General features: G+C 40.9%; 2 protein-coding genes across 3 annotated transcripts in view; both read right to left on the bottom strand.

Moving 5' to 3' along the window:
- The window catches only part of uhmk1 (U2AF homology motif (UHM) kinase 1), a 35,643-nt gene extending 21,403 nt beyond the window's left edge, over window positions 1–14,240 (bottom strand). The window contains exons 1-3 of one of the 2 annotated variants that reach the window (XM_084309538.1): window positions 13,785–14,240; window positions 13,151–13,458; window positions 5,943–6,087 (exon numbers count right to left, since the gene is read on the bottom strand). In XM_084309538.1, the coding sequence (XP_084165664.1) occupies window positions 5,943–6,087; window positions 13,151–13,400 (395 nt within the window). In that variant the 5' untranslated portion in view covers window positions 13,401–13,458; window positions 13,785–14,240. Of the gene's footprint in view, window positions 1–5,942; window positions 6,088–13,150 lie in introns of both variants that reach the window. The other variant, XM_084309537.1, reaches the window with a different exon arrangement.
- A 4,828-nt stretch (window positions 14,241–19,068) lies between these two features.
- The window catches only part of LOC311225842 (fetuin-B-like), a gene marked incomplete at both ends in the record, with an annotated part of 32,374 nt that continues 30,194 nt past the window's right edge, over window positions 19,069–21,248 (bottom strand). The window contains 2 exons of the mRNA XM_084311235.1: window positions 19,069–19,329; window positions 20,773–20,886. Of these exons, the coding sequence (XP_084167361.1) occupies window positions 19,069–19,329; window positions 20,773–20,886 (375 nt within the window). The remainder of the gene's footprint in view (window positions 19,330–20,772; window positions 20,887–21,248) is intronic.

Here is a 21,248-nt window from a genome sequence, read left to right as displayed (position 1 = left end):
AGCAGATCATAGAGTAGAGTATAGAATAGAGCAGGGCATAGAATATAATAGAATAGAGCATAGCATAGAGAATAGAATAGAGCAGAGCATAATAGAGCATAGAATAGATCAGATCATAGAATATAATAGAGAATAGACTAGAGTAGAGCAGAATATATAATAGAATAGAGATAGAATAGAACAGAGCATAGAATACAGCAGAGCATATAATAGAATAGACTAGAGCATAGAATAGAGCATAGAATAATAGAGTAGCGCATAGAAGAGAATAGAACAGAGCATAGAATAGAGTTGAAATGTAGGGGCGGGAGGTAGAGCAGTGAGTCGATTGGCAATCCGGAGGTTCCCGGTTTGATTGCCGCTCCTCCCGGGCAGTGTGTCGATGTGTCCTTGAGCAAGACACTTAACCCCTAATTGCTCCTGATGAGCAGGTTGGCACCTTGCATGGTTGCCTCCGCCGTCAGTGTGTGAGTGAATGTGTGAGTGAATGGGTAAAATATGAGTAACAAATTGTAAAGCGCTTTGGATAAAAGCAGCCATTTACCATGTAATAGAATAGAATACAATAGAATAATTGGGAGGGACGAACATGGAATAGATCACAGTAAGAGATATACAGGACAAATGAATGAGAATGGCCTCCAACGCCATGATATTTCAGTAAAAACACTACATGTACTATGATTGTACCAGAACCTGCAGATTCCTCCTGAGCAACATCAGAAGGATCCGCCCCTTCCTGACAAAAGAAGCCACCAAACTCCTCGTCCAATCAACAGTCATCTCCTGCCTCGACTACGTGCAACGCACTGCTCGCTGGCCTCCCGGCCACTGCCACCAAGCCTCTTCAACTCATTCAGAACGCAGCAGCCTGCCGGATCTCAAACCTACCGAAGTCGGCCCATGTCACCCCACTTCTTAGGGACCTGCACTGGCTCCCCATTGCTGCACGAATCCGCTTCAAGGCCCTCGACCTGGCATACCGTGCGGCAAAGGGAACCGCTCCCGCCTACCTCCGGTCAATGGTCTCTAACTACACACCCTCAAGACCCCTACACTCTGCATCTTCTGGCCGTCTCAGACCCACTCCTATCCAAGCTCCGGGAGGGTCATCAAAGAGAACCTGCCTTTTCTCAGTCCTTGCCCCACAATGGTGGAATGAACTACCCACCCCAGTTAGGACAGCCTAAACCCGTCCAATCTTTCGCCGTCGACTAAAGACGCACTTCTTCAACCATTATCTGCAGAACTTGAGAACTATTAGGAATGTCTGACCACTAAAGTGTGTCTGACTCTTAACCAAAAAAAATTAAATAAAAAAGAAATCTAACCCTAACTAACCTTACTGTCATGCACTTACTCCTAATAAACTAACCTACACTGTTAGCACTCAACACTTTGATGAACATTGTTACTCAGCTTATCTGAATGTAAATGTATACTATGTCACTATGGTTTATGATATTGGCTCATTTATCATTGTTGGGAATATTAATGTATCCCGATAAAGTAAATGGGATGGGATATGCCGTTTACATGCACTAACTCACCAACATCCTGAATAATCTTTTGGAAAGATTCTGTGCATGATAAACAAGAAATATAATGAAGGACGAGTTATTCTGGAAATCCATTTATTTTGGGCATGTCTAGGCCGACACAAATAAATCTATGTAAGTGATTATATAACATAATTGTGTGGTGGGTGCAATACATTATTGGTTCCCAGGTCCTACCTGCCCAATCCCCGTGCCCTGCCCAATTTGTCTGCTGGTGTGTAAGTCATTTCTTACTTTAACTGTAAAACTACTTTTAGTAGAGGAGTTTCCTGTTACTATTAAAGTGATGGGTATTTGAAATATGAATTCTACTCGGGCACTTAGAAACATGTTAGATCTTTGAACTAAAGCCGAGGCGGTCTACTGGAGTGGTAAGTAAAAGCAATAGATGTTGGCATCGGGTGATACTGACGGTTTAAACCTTTCACTACCACACTACAGAAGGTTAACCTTTCTTTTACTACCACATAACCGTCTGTAGTGTGGTAGTGAAAAGGTTAACCCTTTGGTAGTGCGGTAGTGAAAGGGTTAACAGAGGTATCAAGGCATCCCTACTTCCTACGGCTTGTAATGGCTGTCGAGTGTCTTCCATTGTGATTGGTTTACAATTAACTGTACATAATCAGCCCATTTGCACCAACTTACACCTGTGATTACACTGCTGCTCAAAGTGTCTAACGGCTGCAGAACTTGAGAACTATTAGGAATGTCTGACCACTAAAGTGTGTCTGACTCTTAACCACCAAAACATGCACGGAGTACAACGTATGGCATCATGCCAGTTAAAGTACAGACCCTCACCTGCACCTTAACCACAGTATACCATACCAGTAACCAGTGTATACGGTTTACTTTTACTATAATACTAAATATTCAGATAAAGCTCTGCTTTAATGATTTTACACCCAAATTAGGTCAATATTCTAGCATTGCTAAACGGTCCGAACCCAAATTTAGATCTAATTTGGGTGTAAGAACATTTCATGGTCTCATAAAGTCAGAGCCCTATTCATTGTCTATGGAGAAGCTGCAGAATTTACATTCCAGTTACATCACCGATTGGAGGGTTCTCTCTTTCTGATTTCTAGCTTTAGGGGAGAGTGGTGTGTGTACTGTTCACAAATACTGACTGAACTGTCATGGGGCACAGGAAGAACATATGGTAATTCTTAAAATGGGTGTCATTTACCTTTAATAAATCCATCCATTCATCCATGTATTTACGTGTACCTTCTTTAGTTATTTTCTGGATCATATCTCATACCTGTCTCTAGTGTTGTCACGATACCAAAAGTTTGACTTCGATACCGATACCAGTATCATGATACAGGTTCTAAAACGATACCACGGCAAAAAAACTAAAATATCAGGAAAAGTAATGGAATATAATATTGGAAAACAAAACATGGAAAAGATTTTATACCGTAAACAGTGCAGACACTCTTGACACGCCCACTACGCAAAGCGTGCATTCTCACACTCTCACACACACAGGGCCGCCTCAGGGGGTGTGCGAGCAGTGCGGTCGCACAGGGCCTCGCGGGAAGGGGGGCCTCGCACAAAAAAAAATTCAAAATATATATATATTTTTTTTTATTATTATTATTTTTATTTTTTATTTTTTTGCAAGGCCCCCCTTCCCGCGAGGCCCTTTTTCATCACAGACCTAAAATCTAGTTTTGCTTATATGCTTATATATTTCACATTAGACACGTTTGTAGAATTTGTGTTTGTGTTGCGGCTCTGCAGCAGACATACTCACTATTGGAGCTCTGGGGCTCTGCAGCAGACATACTATTGGTTTCAACGAAGGGAGGGGTTACATCATGTGTAGCAGCATTGTTATGCCAAGATGAAGAGGACGGTCATTCGGCAGATGAACTTCGTCAACTCCATGCGGTTGTCTCCATCCTCTTGGACGTTTGGTGAGTTTTTAATGCACTCTATTCTATTCCCGCCGTGGATATATCTCTCTCTCTCTCTCGGGAGCCAAACGGGCCGGCTAGCTGTTGTAGCTAATGTTATATTGAGCCAATGTTATATTGAGCCAAAGCAGGCCGGCTAGCTAACGTTATATTGAGCCAAACGGGCCGGCTAGCTGTTGTAGTAGCTAACGGTGTGTGGCCTGGTGTCAGTACCTGGCTACTCTATTTGCAGTTAGCCTATTTAGCTGATGTCGGCCATTGGCTCCTTGCTACTTTGTTTTCTCTGGTATAGACCCTCTTCTCTTTGGATTTAAGTGTTGATCTTTGTCCTTTTGGATCTATGTATATTCATGTTGCCTTTGTGAAGTTATCTTTTCCTTCCGTTTTGTTCTTCCATTAAAAGTTGAATATCCTTTAGGGGCTCATCTTTGCTTATCTCTCTCATACATGCTCTCTCTCTCTCTCTAACACACACACACACAGACATGCTCTCTCTCTCTAACACACAAACACACATGCTCTCTCTCTCTCTTTCTAACACAGACAGACATGCTCTATATCTCTCTCTAACACACAAAATGACATGCTCTCTAGGCTTGGGCGGTATGACGGTATTAAGGTATAGCGGGGTATTTAGAAATACCGACGGTTTCAATACCGTCCGTCACCGTCAAAATCACAGATGCGCTTCAGTTTCTATAACAGTGAAACTGAGTTTTGAGTGTAGTGCACACACTGAGTGTAGTGCACACACGCGCCAGCAGAGGGCGAGACCGCTCTAGTGGAGCGAGTGGGTCACAACGGTGTTCACGTTTTACGGTAATGTTGCGACAGTGCTGTGAAAATACCGTAAAGCGTTGTGACGAGAGCAGTGTTGTTGTGGTGCACTGGTGGAGCAAGCAAATAATCCGTCTCTTATTATATGTGAACTAAAGAGTACAAGGTTTACACAACAGCCCCCACCCGCCTTTTTATTGTATTTGTACCGTCCTGTACCATCCGCTGTCAGCTGTTTATCTCTCTCTGTGCGCTACTGAGCTTGAATAACTAGCGTTAGCTCACGTTAAGTAGCGTTAGCTCTGCGGCTAATCTTAGATTACCCTGAACTAAATCAATGACTAGGTTATAAAGCATTCGAGTAGTTTTCACTGCACATAGAAGTAGCCAAACAACGGGAGCATTTCGGGAGCATATCACCAAAACCCAGGCAATTTCTAGCCCTTAAGGAATCAAATAGTCTGCCATGGCTATAGGCTAGATGCTAACGCTAAAACGGTGCAGGCTTCTACCGGTGCAGGACTACCATTCTGAGAGCTGACGATGATTTGTTTACTTGGTAACACGTACACCCCCCCCCCCCCCCCCCACCCCCCGCTAATGAAAATGAAAGTCATACCGTCAAATACCGTGCACCGGGGTATTATAACAAAGGTTTGCCGGTGTGAAAAAAAGGATACCGCCCAAGCCTAATGCTCTCTCTCTCTATATTTCTCTCTCTTTCTAACACACATATACATGCTCTCTCTCTAACACACACACACAAACAGACATGCTCTCTCTCTATCTTTCTAACACACACACAGACATGCTCTATCTATCTCTCTCTCTTCAATTCAAATGGGCTTTATTTCACATTCTTGTATTTCTCCCAGTAGGTATGGGAGTTTTGAGTTATTGTCGATGTTTTCAACGTCTCTTTGAGTGTTTGCAATTTGTGGGAAGTATGTCTTGGTATAGTGGGCAGGTTGTTAAGAAGTGGAGCTCGGTTTCCACCTCATCTTGTGTGCAGTGGGTCTGTCTTCGCTTGGGAGCCAGGTCTGCCTATGGCGGCCTTTCTCGATGGCTAGCCTGTGCTCGCTGAGTCTGTACCTAGTCAAGGATCTTCTTAGTATTGGGTCAGTCACAGTGCTCAGGTATTCTGCCACTGTGTACTCTCTGTTTAGGGCCAAATAGCATTTCAATTTGCTCTGGTTTTGGGTTGTTTCTTTCCAATGTGTCTCTCTCTCTCTCTCTCTCTGGCCTTGCTCTGGTGGAGGGTCAGGGGCATTGCCGGGTCTGTGCAGCGATAACACTGTATATTGACTGTAGAACGGGAGCTCTCTCTCGCTCTCTCTCTTGCTATATGTTGACTGTATCATGCTTAGCCTCGGGCAGCGCTATTATTTAAGAATATGTTGACTGTATGAAAAAAAAAATTATATTATTATTATTATTATTTTTTTTTTTTACCTTTTAGGGGGGTGGGGGGGCTCGCGTTTAAATCTCGCACAGGGCCTCGCATCCCAGGCGGCCCTGCACACACACACTGCTCCGGTCACACATCCACTCAACTCATACAAAATACAGCATCAGGCTATTATTCTAAAAGTATCGATACTAATAAAATGGAGTATTGGACCATTTTTAACAGCTGGGTATGGCGATACTTTTCTAGTATCAGTGTATGGTGCAACCCTACCTGCCGCTTGGGGTTCCTGCGCTGCCAGTCTGCGAGGTGCCCCTCACCAGCAGCTCTGAAACACTGACGTCCAGCAGTTCCAGCAGCAGACAGCGAGTAGCCACACCCACACAGCTGTGATTGGTGAAAACCCCATAGAGCGTCACTGGAATTATAAAAGGAGAGGAATAGATTATATTAGATTAGATTAGATTCAAATTAGGGATGTCCGATATTATCGGCCGACCGTTATTATCGGCCGATATCGGCAGTAAAATGTGATATCGGAAAATATCGGTATCGGTTTAAAAAAAGAAAAAAACAATAACAATATTTGTTATATATATATCCAGTGAAATTATTAGTTACCTGAAATTATTCAGTTTTTTGGGGGGGGGGGAAACCCTGCATATATTGGTATCGGTTGATATCGGTTGATATCTGTATCGGAAATTAAGAGTTGGACAATATCGGAATATCGGTATCGGTAAAAAAGCCAATATCGAGCATCCCTAATTCAAATGTATTGTCATCATACAGCACACGTAGTACAGTAAATTGCAATAGTAATATAAAATGTACAGGTGATTAAACTGGGTATAAAATATATAAATGAGTACTACTGAGAATAGTGCAAATCAGATGTATGTACAGAGTTGTAGTATTAATATGTACAGTGATACAGGTATAAAGACACTATGGTAGTAGCCTAAGTCATACTGGCCAGCAGTATAACTAGTAAGAGTAGGTATGCAGGTATGTATAGACAGATGTGGATAGATATATATACGGTAAGAACAAATATATATATCTATACACATGGGGTATATACAGCATTATTTAGAGCCATATGAAATCCGTTTTATTATTTTCCGAATTCCATAAATTTTTTCCCCAAATTCCGTTTTAATATTTCAGAATTCTGTATTTAGCTTTTTATGCTCATTTTACATCAGAAATAGTGTCTAATAAGTGGGAATGAATAGATGTCCACAATTGAATGAGATATAACAGTCCATTTAATGTTTTTAAGTGCTGCAACTCAGAAATACAGTTCAATTTTACACAATATTTTTCAAATAATATTATGACAAAATAAAAATGCACACAAAATAAAAATACACATTTAAAGTGTAAACAATAGATACAGCTACTACTGACATTATCACAATGACAATGTCAGTAGCCTAGCTATATCTATTATATTGTGATGAAATATAGTAATGCATAATTTAAGCACCTTTAGTTTAGTTTATTTCGTTTATAAAGGACAGTGTATATTGACAATCATTTGCATTAAACAAATGGATGGGTGCACCAGATTTAGCTAGAAGCTGTCATTTCCATCTATAGTCCTATGTACTGTAACGTTACATAGCTGTTTACGTTTATTTAGTTTATAAAGGACAGTGTGTAATGACAACCGTTTGCATTAAACAAATGGATGGGTGCACTAGATTTAGCTAGAAGCTATCATTTCCATATATAGTCCTATGTACTGTAACGTTACATAGCTATTTAATCACAATAGTGTCGTGTTTTTGCGGGTCCAGTCCGCGGTACGTTGACAGAATTTGCAAAACACCTTATCGCCGGAGGCATACAAGTCATTAGGATACTGCTCTGCTCTGAATTTAGGGCTTATTGCGGAATTTCTTAGCTTCTTGACGATGTTAACATCAAAGCATCCAGACGCTTGGAGACTGCTGTGTAGTTGTGTGTAACACACAGCGGTCACCGCCTCCCCGGTCATGTTTGCTTTGCAACAAACGTTCCACCCAAAAACGGAATTTCAGTCCAGATTAGGCCAAATTCTGCAATATTGCACGTTTTGCAGTTGATTCCATTTTTATTGGTCAATTCCGTGATTCCGTCCGCGATTCCGTGAACGCAGAATATATGGGTTATATGCAGGTGTATATTAGGGGTGTGCAGAGAGTCATTATGTGTATGTGTATCTGTTCAACCAACAAAATTATCTGTATCTGGATTTATCTTTTTTTTTATTATTTTTATTATTATTATTATTATTACTGTACAATACAAGATGGGAACAGATGTAATAAAATTTACAAATGAACACTAGATTAAAGGAAGTTAAATCCGGCAAATGCATTTGTTGTGCCTTCAAAGCATCACATTTATTTAAAATTGACATTAATTATGAATATTTCTACCTCCTCATACTTGTGGTCAGCATCAGGCTATTATTCTTATTTTTAACTAAACAACATTTTATGAAGTTTTATGAACTGTTGACCCCCCCCCCCCTTTATCTAGGGGACATTGAACAATCAGAAACTGAAAAGAATATTATAGTATTACATACATAACAGTAACTTTGTGGCCTGTTTTATTCTTCTTTTTTTTATTTATTTGTATTATTTTGTATGCAGCCTGTAGAGGATTATGAGCCAAAGAACCACTTTTAGTGCTATTTAGCACCCTTTTTGTTAAGAGTGTAGAACAGCAGGCTTTTGCACCCCACCTTCCCTCCCCTGCTAAATCAGGTGTGTTGTTTTTACAAACTGTAGTGTGTAGACTGATATGTAGGCTGCCCATATTTGGTTGTTCTCTGACAATAAAATGTAATGTAATATTTGTATGATGTTCTGAACACAAAAGCTGATTTATAGAGCAGAAAATGTTTAAGCATGATACTTCTGAGCATCGGAAAAAATGCTCATGTCTTGTCTACAAATTCAAATTGGCCCATGTTCAAGATTTTGTTTCTAAAGTCTATCATCTAATCAATTATTCATACATAAGAATAATAAATAGCCTAAATATGAAATTTGTGGGCTGTTTTCCATACATGAGGAAGGACGAGTGGATACCACCCTGGTTCCAATATCGTAGTTTTCTGTGTCTGATCCTTAAAACAAGCGCACCCAAAATTGGCCATTTTAGTTTTAGTTTTTGAGGACTGCATACTTTTTTTGCAAACCAAAATACTATACTTTATACTTAGTCTCTTTTGAAAGATGAGTTTCTGATTCCAGAAAGAAAATTCACTTTTAGTGCTAATGAAATAGAATAATATAGGTCTGAACTTGAGTTGTAGAAAAACGTATTACTCAAGTTTTTCTGTAGTAGTTAGTAGTATTTCCCCAAAAGGTGGTAGAACCCTCCCGAGATCCATAGCCTGAAGCCTTATGTAGTACATGTCCAAATTTCATAAAGATCCATTCAGAAATGAGTGATTAGGAGTGATTTTGGTAAACTGTGTACTCAGTTTTCTCATAGACTTCAATTCATTTGGCTGTTTTTCTCTTCCTGTTTTCGCTCGTTAGTTTTTCACCAGATCCCTGATTCATACATCCCCAGGTGGGGCATCATTGGAAAGCCACACTCATTGGAACGCCACCTCCACAATAATTTTCGAGATCGGATCTAGATTGATGGAACTACTGCGCCAAGAGTCGGGAGTGGTATTTTGCGCAATACCCGTGTACTTTGCACAAGTCTCAAATACCGGCATGTAACTCAAGAACCGCTGAACGGATTTTGTCGGATTTTGTCGCTATCGACAGGCAACAAATAAGACTTCAATTAGATATATATATTTAGGGATGCACCGATATGAAAATTTGCCACGGATACCGATTGTTCAACTAACACAATCGGCCGATACCGATATTTGTGGCAAAAAACTTTAAATATTTTTTTTTATATTTTTTGGTAATATTACATTTTTTTGTAATTTTTTTAATGAAACGACTGTATATTTGTGTTACAAATTGTGCTCACCGATATGAACATAGGCCTCTTTACTTACTTAAAAAAAGGAAACATCAAGAAATAGCACTATCTCTCTCCCAGTATGTTCTGCAGGGCTGCAGCTAGATACTAGTTCTCCCAGTATGGTCTACCGGCTGGGCTGCAGCTGGATACTATTGTCTCAACCAGAGATGTCAACCAATGAAATTTTGATTGACAGTCATTTCTGCCAATTACGTCACACCGCTAGCACCCACCTCCTGCTGTTCTTACCACCAATCGGCAAGCGTTTATTAGTTTTTTACTTCCGGCAATGCCGCCATTGATCTGCTTGCGAGAGCACAACAAACGTACCGTAGCTAATACGTTAGCTGCCCGCCGACCAGCGCTCCACAGGATGACCAAACGAGACATAATGATTTTACTGAAACAAATGTTATAATAAAACAAAGCCTTTCTATACATTTGTCTGGTTGAAAACTTTATTAACAGATTGCAGAATGGGTAGTTGGGTACGGACGGAATGAGCAACGGAATGGAACTGAGCTATGAACGGAGTAATGCCTTGCTTACTTGCTATGTTCGGGTAAATAATATGCTGATGTTATTGAACGTGTAACACTAACTATATAACGTTAATGCCACAAAACGAATGCCTTGTTAATCATGAGTAGTAACTTTGATGCAGTAGCTTGTGTGTGTGTGGGGGACTGGGGACGGCGGGCGTTGTGCAGGTAGGTCGCGAGTGAACTTTTTTTTGTCTTTTGACGCTACACAAATTGATGCATATTTATCGGCTACTGCCATCGGCACATTCGAGCTTATCGGCCGATGGGCCGATTGCAGTCAACAAGGCACTTATCGGCCGATACCGATACCCGACCGATACATCGGTGCACCCCTACATATATTGTATTACAAAATATGCACACCCGAGCCACTAGGGGTTGCCAAAGTGCCGGTGGGCAAATCGTCCTAAAAACGTCCCGTTTGCAGGCTAAGAATTAACACAGACAGATAATACAATAAAGAGGTGGAGTAAAATAAAATGAAATATTAACTAAGTTGAGGCGGTCGGATGGCGTAGCAGAGATTGCGCTCGTCACCAATGCAAGAGGCTGCGGTCTCGACTCCCGGAGTCAGAATTGCCTGCGGCTTGAGCCGATCGTCATACTAACTCGTTTGGCTGAGTTAGGGAAGTCGAGGGTGGTAATCTGGCATTGTGGACAGCGACACCTACAGGTCAGGTCTGGGCGCCTGCTCAGCGAAAGGCAGGAAATGGTGAAGGCAGCGTGACCTCCCACGCGTTACGCTTCGCCAATGAGAGTCCTCGCTGCCAGGTGAGAAGAGAGCCACTGGCTGTCTCCACATGTGTCGGAGGAAGCATGTGGTTCACTTCAGGGTTCCCTTGTACCGACCAGTAGGAGGAACATGCGCAGTTTTGCGCACAACAACCAGGTAGGGGAGGGGGGGAATTGGCATAACGACTAAATTGGGATGGGGAGAAAAATAGAAAAATCAGGCGGAGAAAAAGAGGATTACAAATATATATATTAACTAAGTTAAGCACAACTTATTGACTTCACATTGCACTCTGGTTGGATGCCAAACGTCTTTTTGTTGTACTGTACTTGTGCTGTATGATGACAATACATTAGAATCTAATCTAACCTATCTAGGGATGGGTAGGGATGCCCCCCGGACCCCGGTTTTAAACGGGAACCGGTACTATATTAGAAAATACCGGAGTATTTATAAGCTCTGACGTCCTCGGTACTGCTATCGATACTCTAGAGAAATTATTATTATTATTATTATTATTTAAAAGTTGCGAACGATCCTCTCTGTCTCTGCACGAGAAGCGAGCCGCAGCCAGCGAGTCAATTTATTACACACACTCCTCGCGAGTCGCTCGCTAGTGCTACACATAGACATACGGGTACTACATACGGGTACTCCTTAATGAAAGTTCTGTCCCCGACGCCCCGTGCTATAGCGCTCTGCACACAGACAGCAGCTCTGCATGCACTGAGTCGTGATCATGGCGGATAGAGCGAAGCGTTCTAAAGTATGGATATACTTTACAAGGGTCAATGCCGACAATGCACGTTGCCACAAGTGCAACAAAACATTTGCCAGTAAGGGTGGCAATACGAGCAAATCAATTTATCAAAACATCTGTTGGCAAAACATGATATTAGTGTGCAGAAATGCGCGTATTCGACTGCCTTGCGCGCAGTGTTCCATCTGCATCCACTGCAGCCGTAACCGTAAGCCAAGATACGGAGTTGCCTAGGCTAATAACGAATTATTACAAATAGGCTAATAAACAAAACAATTGTTTAGCTACAAATACTACAATCTAAACTTTTTATAGATAGTCAAGCTGAGGCGTCAGCCACTATGTCCCAGCCCAGTGAGCCCAGGGCCACCACACATCCTCCCTCTACCTCCCTCCACCACCCAAAGTCCTTTATCCCTAGCAGCTAGAGGAAGGATGACAGAGGATAGGGTGAACGAGTGTCACAGTTCTGTTAGCCTTTTGCATTTGTTGTTTATTATAAAAAGTCTATAATTCAGAGTCAGACACATTTAAAACATTGTTGCTGCTGTTGCTGAAGAAATTATATTAATTTATTATATTTATTTATAAAGTTATATAAAAGAACATTGCTGCTGCTGTTGCTGAAGAAATTATATTTATTTATAATACTTATTTATAACGTTGTATTTATAAATAATAAAGCAATGTTGATTCTGTTCTTAATTAATTGTCTTTTTTTCTTGCAAAAAAAGAACCAAAAAGAACCGATAAGAGTATCGATAAAGTACCGAACCGTTAAGCAGTATCGATAAGAGTAGTAGTATCGATAAAATCCTAACGATACCCATCCCTAGGGATGGGTACCGAATTCGGTACTTTTGAGGCACCGAACCGAAACACGTCGGTACTACCGAGTATCGAATCAAGTGAGAAACCGAATTTTTTTTTTAAAAAAAATTTAAAAAAAGATTTTTTATTATTAATCTTTTTTTACCTTTTTTTTTTTTTTTTTTACCTTTTTTCTTTTCATGTCAACGTTCACACGCACAATATATGCTTACCTAGGATTTGACTTGATTCAACAACAAAGCAGTCGGAGCAATGACAAGCCGAAAACTGTCGAAATTGTAGTTATTTGAAGTTTGGATTTTTTTTTTACGACTGAGGTAGGTAAATTTAATTTCTTGAGACTAAAGTACCGAAAAAAGGTACGGTTGGGTACCGGTATCGGTTCAAATGAGAAAGGTACCCATCCTTTACCTATCAGAGGGGGAAAAAACACTGGAAGACAGGATGATGGAGTCACACAATGCTATACAGTGTCCATGTCCCCCCCCTTCAGTAAACACACTGGGATGAGGGGACTCCAAAAAGGTTATGACTATACACACTTGGCGTTACTTGCTACGGTAGAAGGATAATCTCATGAATCTATGATAAGTAACGGCACCATAATGCATCTTACCTATGTTCTTGTGTCCTTGGATGTCTTCCAGCACGGACCTCTCCTTGTGATACCCGTAATCTCCTCCCCGACCGTCGACCTGGAACTCCTTGACGGCCGCGGTGCTCGCTCTACCGGAGCTCACCCGGTAGACCGAGGCGGAGACGCCCTGACCCAGCCGGGACTGGACGTTCCACATCTCCCCGAAAATCTCAAACAGCACCGGTTTCATACTCTGGTCAACATCGCCGCTCCCCGGTGAGGCCATCATCGTGGCTGCCGCCACACCGTTGTCCGGATGAAGTACCTTCCCACTCAAGTCAGAGGAACTACAGTGGGCCATTTCCACAGGGGGAGGGGGAGGACAGACAGCCAGTGAGACCGAGCCAAGCTGAGCTACTAGTTGACAGGGGTGGGAATCACCACGATACGATATTATCACGATACTAGAGTCAAGGTATTGTGATGTCACGATACTGTGCTATATTGTGATATAGTGCCATGTATTACCTTTTTTCAAATGCAAATTATGTCCCCAATAGAAAACTTCATTAATAAAAATAATATATACATTCTGTTTTATTCAATTAATTAAATATCGACACTTGGCGTCAAAATATCGCGATGTATTGCTGTATCGATTGTTTCCCCTCACCCCTACTGGTTGACAGGTAGGAGCAGCTGCAAGTGCATTGCATCAACGAGCCCTGTGCTCTTCTTCACACCGTCCAAGAAGAGAACACCCCCGAGGAGTCAGCAACAGTCCACTACCGTGACTTCCACGAGACCCGATAATATAATGTAATGACTACACATGATGCTAGGTGCGCTATTCGGTTCGCCCTCTCCGAATGAATTTACATAGAAGTCAGCTGATGACAGAAAGTTACGTTAGCAGGCTCATCGGCTTGAGTTGCAGGAACCAAAACAAACCATTTCCACATAAGGTGCGTGGAAATATTCACCCCATAATATCTAGGGGTCGGTGAAGACGTTGATATCTGTTGTTACGCGGTCATATATTCCTCCGCTTTCAATTATATGTCGACGTATTTATCCCTTTTTCGAGAGGCAAAGTAGCTTGTTGATATTTTTCAGGACATGGACTTCACTTCCGACACCGCTATCCTCCAGCTGTAACTATTCCGCCACCTAGTGTGCTGGGGTGTGTAGTTGATGAATGAATGAATGACGTTTTTATTTAACAGATTGCAGAATGGGTACAATACAGTACGGCTCAATACACACAATTGTTAAGGGGATGCAGACCAGAGAAAGACTTTCGTCTTGTTTACATCAGGGTACCCCATTTTCAATTCATATGACATACATCATTATTCATGACATACAGATAGACAGTACTGATTTTGATACAAGAAGAGTAAAAAAGAGAGTATATACATTTGACGAAGAAACTGTACATCGGAGGAGGTTGGTAGGTAGGAGGTTGGTAGGAGGGGTGGAGGGGGGGGTTCAACCAGAACATCAAACCCGATAAGTGCTTACTGCCTTTTCGCCTCTTCACAATAACTTCTCAGATATTAGAACTACTGTATATCACTAGTTCTCAAAAATTGACACGTAATAGGGACCCCTATCTGAGAATATCATTGTTTTTAGATGTGATTTAGTCCAGACGTCCATAGTTTATATCGTTGGAAAGATAACAGTGGAGAGAAGCCTGTGATCAGAATAGTCATTCTTGTATACTCTCATTGGGCTAAACTTCAAGTGAATGAAACCTTTAAATTAAACAAATCTAGTGGTGTCAATTATTTAATTATCGTTGAGATGCTATTCAAATGGCATGCAGTGAATATAAATTCATCATGTAGCCCTCCACCACCAAACATTTATATGAAACCATCTGTTAAACAATTTAGATACAAAATAAAAATACTTGACCTGTCAGCAGGCCGAGCATGTCGTCTTGGAGAGTGGTGATCTCTCAGCAGGACTATGTATCCACAGTCATCGTCATCATTCAGACAATATTTACGACGGTGAGTGTTAGTATTATATTGACCAATTGAAATATGCATCTCACTTCTGGTTACCAGATGCTACACTTGAATGTTGTTTTACTTTTTACTGTGATTGCCTGAATGCATTCTCCTTTTTGATAGCCCTGGTGTTTTTCTTTCTTTAATAGTCAATCATTCTTAAAGCATGCTGGGAAATAACCTGGGCTGGCCTGCCAATCATAGACTGTTGACACATGAGGCCACCAATTTACATTTGTGTACAACCATTTAATTAATTTGTGCGTCAGGCACTGGTATTTAACTTAAGGTCAACTACTACAGTAAGGCTTGCTGTCCATGGTGCTGAAATTAAGGTAGTCTACCCAACTATGACCTATGACCTATGACCACCCAGATCTCTCTCAGATGGAATTTGATTTTCTTAGCCCCATTAACAACGTATTCAATTGTAAAGCAGAGGAGGCCAATTCTGTCTAATTCACCAGGCCACATTTATAACACAGACGCACTATATAGGTTACAGTGGTCCCTGTGGTTTAGGAGTTAGGTATTTATTGCAGGTGCAGTAAACTTGCGTGGAAACCAGACATTGGGATGGTTCTTATAGCGGATGCATTTTATGCATTTAATACAAATTCATTAAATGGCTAGCCTGCAGAAAATGTCACACAACTACAAGTTTATACAGCAGTGGCCATAATGCATTCCATGTTTTTTTTTGTATCTACTTTTTCTCCCCCTTTTTTCTGTATTTTCCTCCCATCCCAATTTAGTCGTTATGCCAATTCCCCCCCTTCCTGGTCGTTGCGCGCATTTGCCCCCCACTTGCCGGTCTAGGGAGGGTTGATAGATACTATCACATGTCCCCTCCGATACGTGTGGAGTCAGCCAGCCGCTTCTTTTCACCTGACAGCGAGGACTCTCACTGTAACGCGTGGGAGGCTCACACACTACTTCCCCCAGTTCCTTTCCTCGCTGAGCAGGCGCCCCGACCGACCTGTAGGAGTCGCTGTTTACAACGACCAGGATACACACCCCACCGGCTTCCCACCCTCTAACACTGCCAATTGTGTTAGTATGACGACCGACCAAGCCGGAGGTACCGCTGACAGCTGGATTCGATACCAGTGTCTCTGCGGTATTAGGCAGGCGCTTAGTCCGCTGCGCTACGCAGCCGCCCATGCATTCCATGTTTTGAACATTAAATTCATGTGACATTTATGAACACTGCCTCCCTATTGAAAGGCCTATCAGTGTCAACAGATAATATATAATAATAATAATAATAATAATAATAATAATAATAATAATAATAATAATAATAATAATAATAATAATAATAATAATAATAATAATAATAATAATAATAATAATAATAATAATAATAATAATAATAATAATAATAATAATAATAATAATAATAATAATAATAATAATACACTTTATTTGTATAGCACCTTTCATACAAGAATTGCAGCCCAAAGTGCTTCACAGCAGTTATGTAGACATAAAATAGACATAGGCATACAATTGGCATAAATATAGACCGGCATAAAATTTGCAGATAATTTATATAATATTAGCATAAAATAGACAGAATAAAATAGTGCAATAGTGCAGAGCAATAAAATAGCTCTCGTTTGGTGGATGTAATGAGTCTAAGTGGCAGAGTGTATTCAAATAAAAGTCTATGTTGACATATATGCTTACTACATGCATCTATTGCTATGTCCACCCATCACAAACACGCAAACTGTCTAACGCCTGTCCCCGTCTCCTTGTGAGTGGATGTCTCGTGGTGATGACCAAAGTGGTGGACGTCCCGTGGTGATGGCCAAGAGGATACGATCCTCTCTACGTCGCCCCCATACCTCAAATGGATCCGTTATCAGCTCTATTCTATTTTCAATCTTTTCAATCAAAATGTCCTAGTTGCTATTGCATGTACATATTTGTGTTTTATTACACGTATATGTAGATACTTACCAATTGTTTTGCCTGTTTTCACTTTTCAAAACAAAGTGACGCTCTTGGACAGGTGTCAGCTTCTATGGTTATGGCCTATTAGCCAGTCAGTGTCCTCTGGTTGTTTATTTTTCTTGTAAAGAATGACAGGGCTCTGGGTTTAAATACAAACATAGGCTACTATCTTAACACATTGGGGACGAGCCACGTATTTATACGTGTTTCGAATCCATGCGTTGTGGACAGAATCACGGATAAAGCCGTGGCAAGTTGTTATTGCTTTTATTCCATTTTAATAACTTGTTCAAGGTCGCCGAGCGGCACTGCAGATTTTCAATACTCTATGAATTCTACAATGTGCAATACCGGCCAGATCCTCTTAGGGGCGCTATCGCGATAATAGAGTGTTCCCTGTGGCAGAAGTTGTCTTTCTTTTTTTGGATCTCTAATGTAGTTTTCTACTCATCTGAAGCGATAGCTATTGTCTGTTGCACGGGATACGTTTTGAATTGCGGATTTCACTATGCAATAAGGGGATTTATCATCAGCCAATGGAAATATCGATCTACCAGATGGCGATCGATAACGGGGAAATGCTCGGGGGGATCCCACCGGCTCACGGTAAGATCTTTTTCACGTAAATTACAGCCCGATCAGAGCTTGCTATGATACTCAACCAGCCGACCAGCGTATGTGGCTATAGACGAACACTGTTATTGGTAATCAATAATAATAAACAACGTCCCCCGCCCCCCCCCTTTCATGCATACATGCTTTGGGACAGTCCCAATCATATGCAGTTTTAGTTATTTCTGTAGCATCTGTAAAACGGAAATGCCATTAGATATAACGTTAGTAGCTATTAGCCATTTATCTAGCTTTCCAGAAAATATACTAGCCCAAATCCGCTATAAAGCTTATATTCACGGCGCTATAAAATGAGAACCTATTGATGCATTTTTTTTTCTTTAAGCCATTTTGAAGGGACGGTTTATGAACTCAATTGACAATGAGAATGGACAGATAGCAATACTATAAAGTATAGATTTAGCTGTACAAAAATACACACGTTTGTTTACATTCCCCGGTCCTCTTGCCATTAATTAGACTCATCCCAGTGGTCGCAAAAGTGTTAAAGGTGCTATAGATTATACATTATACATATACAAATAAATGTCTATGTATTTTTTACAATACATCCACAGAGCTTTTAGAAATAAAAGTATTGCTTCTCCCCCCCCCCCCCAAAATGTATTCATGAATGTATCATTTAAAATATTTGTGTGGGTCCAAAATGTATGTCGTTGTTTACATGTTGCAGGTGTGTATCCCCTCCACGTGGAATGCACCTGATAAATGACATGCTGTGTCTAATGCGACATCTAGTGGCGGAAATATCTATAGCACGATTATATCCTAAAAATGTGTTATTTTATTTATACATTTATTTTATTGCATTAAACATACAGTATATGATGTTTTAATAAACTCTTGAATAAATTAAATTAAATAGGCTAAATAGGTATATCCAATATATGACAATATTATTACTCTGTTAACATGCTGGTCCTAATAATGGTATATTGACTAATAAAGGAATGCAGACATGAATCTCATCAAGAATCACACAAAAGTGTATCTTATTAAGACACACAAAAAGCCAGGGACCAGGGGTTTTAATGATGCAATTAAGTACAGTTACTTTCAGAAAAACGTCATGATCACTTGATAACTTTGAAAGCAATGAAACATAAAAAAAAAAAAAAAAAAGGCGTGACAAATGTACTATGATAATTCTTCAACAATCACATGTCTTCATGCAAAGCGCCGTGGGTATAACATGCCACTGCAAGCGCGTCATGTACATACTGCACACACTTTCCACCAAGGTTTACAAGGTCTCTTCTCATCTTCCATCTGATCTGCACACGAGGCGGGCACAGTTGGAGGAACCAATCGGGAGTTTGCGCTTGGGCCAGTCTCATCCAATCAGAGCTTGAGCCTGTCGAGGCCCAGGCGGTGTCTCCGAGAGCCGGGGCAGAGCCTGGCTCTCGGTGGGGCTCTGTGGGACGCAGGATGCGCCTCCACCACGCCCAGAGAGCCCCTGGGTCTGGGGGGAGTCTGGCCAGGTGTGCTGGGCACTGAGGCGTGCAGGTGCTCGTGGGGATGCAGGTGTGTGTGGTTGTGCTGTTGGGACCCAGCATGCTCCCTGTCTGCGGTGGCGTGGGCCTGCGCCTCCTCCTTAGCAGCCTACAGACAAACCAGAGGGGAAAGGTATTATAGAATAGAATAGAATTGAATTGAATAGAAGTACTTTATTGATCCCGAGGGAAATTCAGCACTACAGATCGCTCACAATAAACATTTAGGTAGTCAAAAATCACAAATCACAAATAAGAATAAAAATACAGTCAGGGTATATACATTCTAAAATATGAATATACCTTGTAAAATATACAGTAATATACAAAAATGTACAGTAATACATGTAAAAATGTAAAGTGTCGATGTAAAAAGTTAAAAGTCCAGGAAGATATGCCAGAGTTTGTATTGTTACTCTGTGCTCAGTGAGGCAGTGACTCAACATTCAGAAGTCCAAAATACTGTATGAACAAAAAGCCCAAATTTAAGCACACTGTCCAATGTCTGCATGTTAAAACATTCTTCTGAGAAGTCAGCATGACCTGTTGACAGCTGTGCACATTCGCTAATAGTAATAGGTAATACTAATACTGTTCTTTTCACGGGGCAACAGTGGCTCAGGAGGTAGACGGTCGTCTGATAATCAGAAGGTTGCATGGTTGCCTCCACTGTTGGTGTTTGAATGTGTGAGTGAATGGGTGAATGTGAGGCATAATGTAAGTGGTAAAGCGCTTTGGAGAAAAGTGCTATATAAATGCAGTCCATTTATCATTCTTTGAAAACTGAGCAGTTGGGTAAAACTAACTCAAGAATATATATACATATTTATTTGAGACTATTTTATTTTTTTATTTAAGTGTATGCAAGAATGGTAAATGGGGTTAAGTGTCTTGCTCAAGGATTATCAGACGACTGCTCTACCTCCCGAACCACTGTCGCCCCAAGAGTACTGTATAAAGCACGTTGTATTCAATATGAGGACTCTAGGTAGACAGACACAGCATAGACCATAGACTGTAACATGCTATTGCTTTTAGATAATTATGTAGCAAATCACTGAAAATCTATTGAACAGGCAGTAAGGGGAACTACGCCCATTTTCAGAATTCATTCATGTATTCAAGACAGTGCACATTAGTGAACATGAGCAAGTGAGCAACTCTCTCCCAAAGCCATACACTTCATGGATTCAGATATAAAGTCTGAAGCTGCTCCACAGACAATTAATTGGGAAAGACTTTATAGATGACAGTGAGAGCACCCAGGGGGATGTTCTGAGTTCATAGGTATATTTTCTGTTTCAGAACTGAGATCACTACTATAGAATAAAATTTATTTGGATATAAAAAATAAAACAAACGTTCTGTGGGTCCACAAAATCAGTCTTGCATTCATTGTCAGTGGAGCTTCTCCAGACTTTATACTTGACACAAGTTTGATTCTTACTTCTCTGGTTTATTGCTTTGAAAGAGAGTAGCACAGGTTCACAAATATTGATTGAACTGAAAGATATTAAATATTAGACATTTTAGTGGTGTTCCCCTCAGGTACCTCAGGTTCATAGATCTCACACGTCACTTCCACTGCGTCGTTCTTCTTCACCGGCAGTCTGGCTTCAAACGGGTCCTCGATGGTAACATGGGAGCCCGTGCAGAAGCCTGTATGCTGGGACAGGAAGCAGTATGACAGGATAATACGGGCTGTTGTGATGAGGTATTCTGACTCTGAAGCAGTACGACAGGATAATACCGCCTGTCATGATCTAATGTATTTGTAAAGCCCAAAATCACAAGACAATGTCGCCATGGGCTGGACAAGTCTTCTTTAAACAAGTCAAGAAGAAACATCACAATAAATCAAGAACAAAAACCACCATGAAATCCAAAATAAATGTAAAATAAATGATGAGTGATTAGGTATTCTGACTCTGAGTCAGTAGAGGTGTCAGTGGAAATTATATCTGTATATCTGAGAGCAAGCTATGAAGGTCAATGAAATAGAATGTCAACATCCACTGACCCACACAG

Source organism: Notolepis coatsorum (genome assembly GCF_963971535.1).
Source record: "Notolepis coatsorum genome assembly, chromosome: 3".
NCBI classification, from domain to species: Eukaryota; Metazoa; Chordata; class Actinopteri; order Aulopiformes; family Paralepididae; genus Notolepis; species Notolepis coatsorum.
This window is presented reverse-complemented; position numbering and strand designations above follow the sequence as displayed.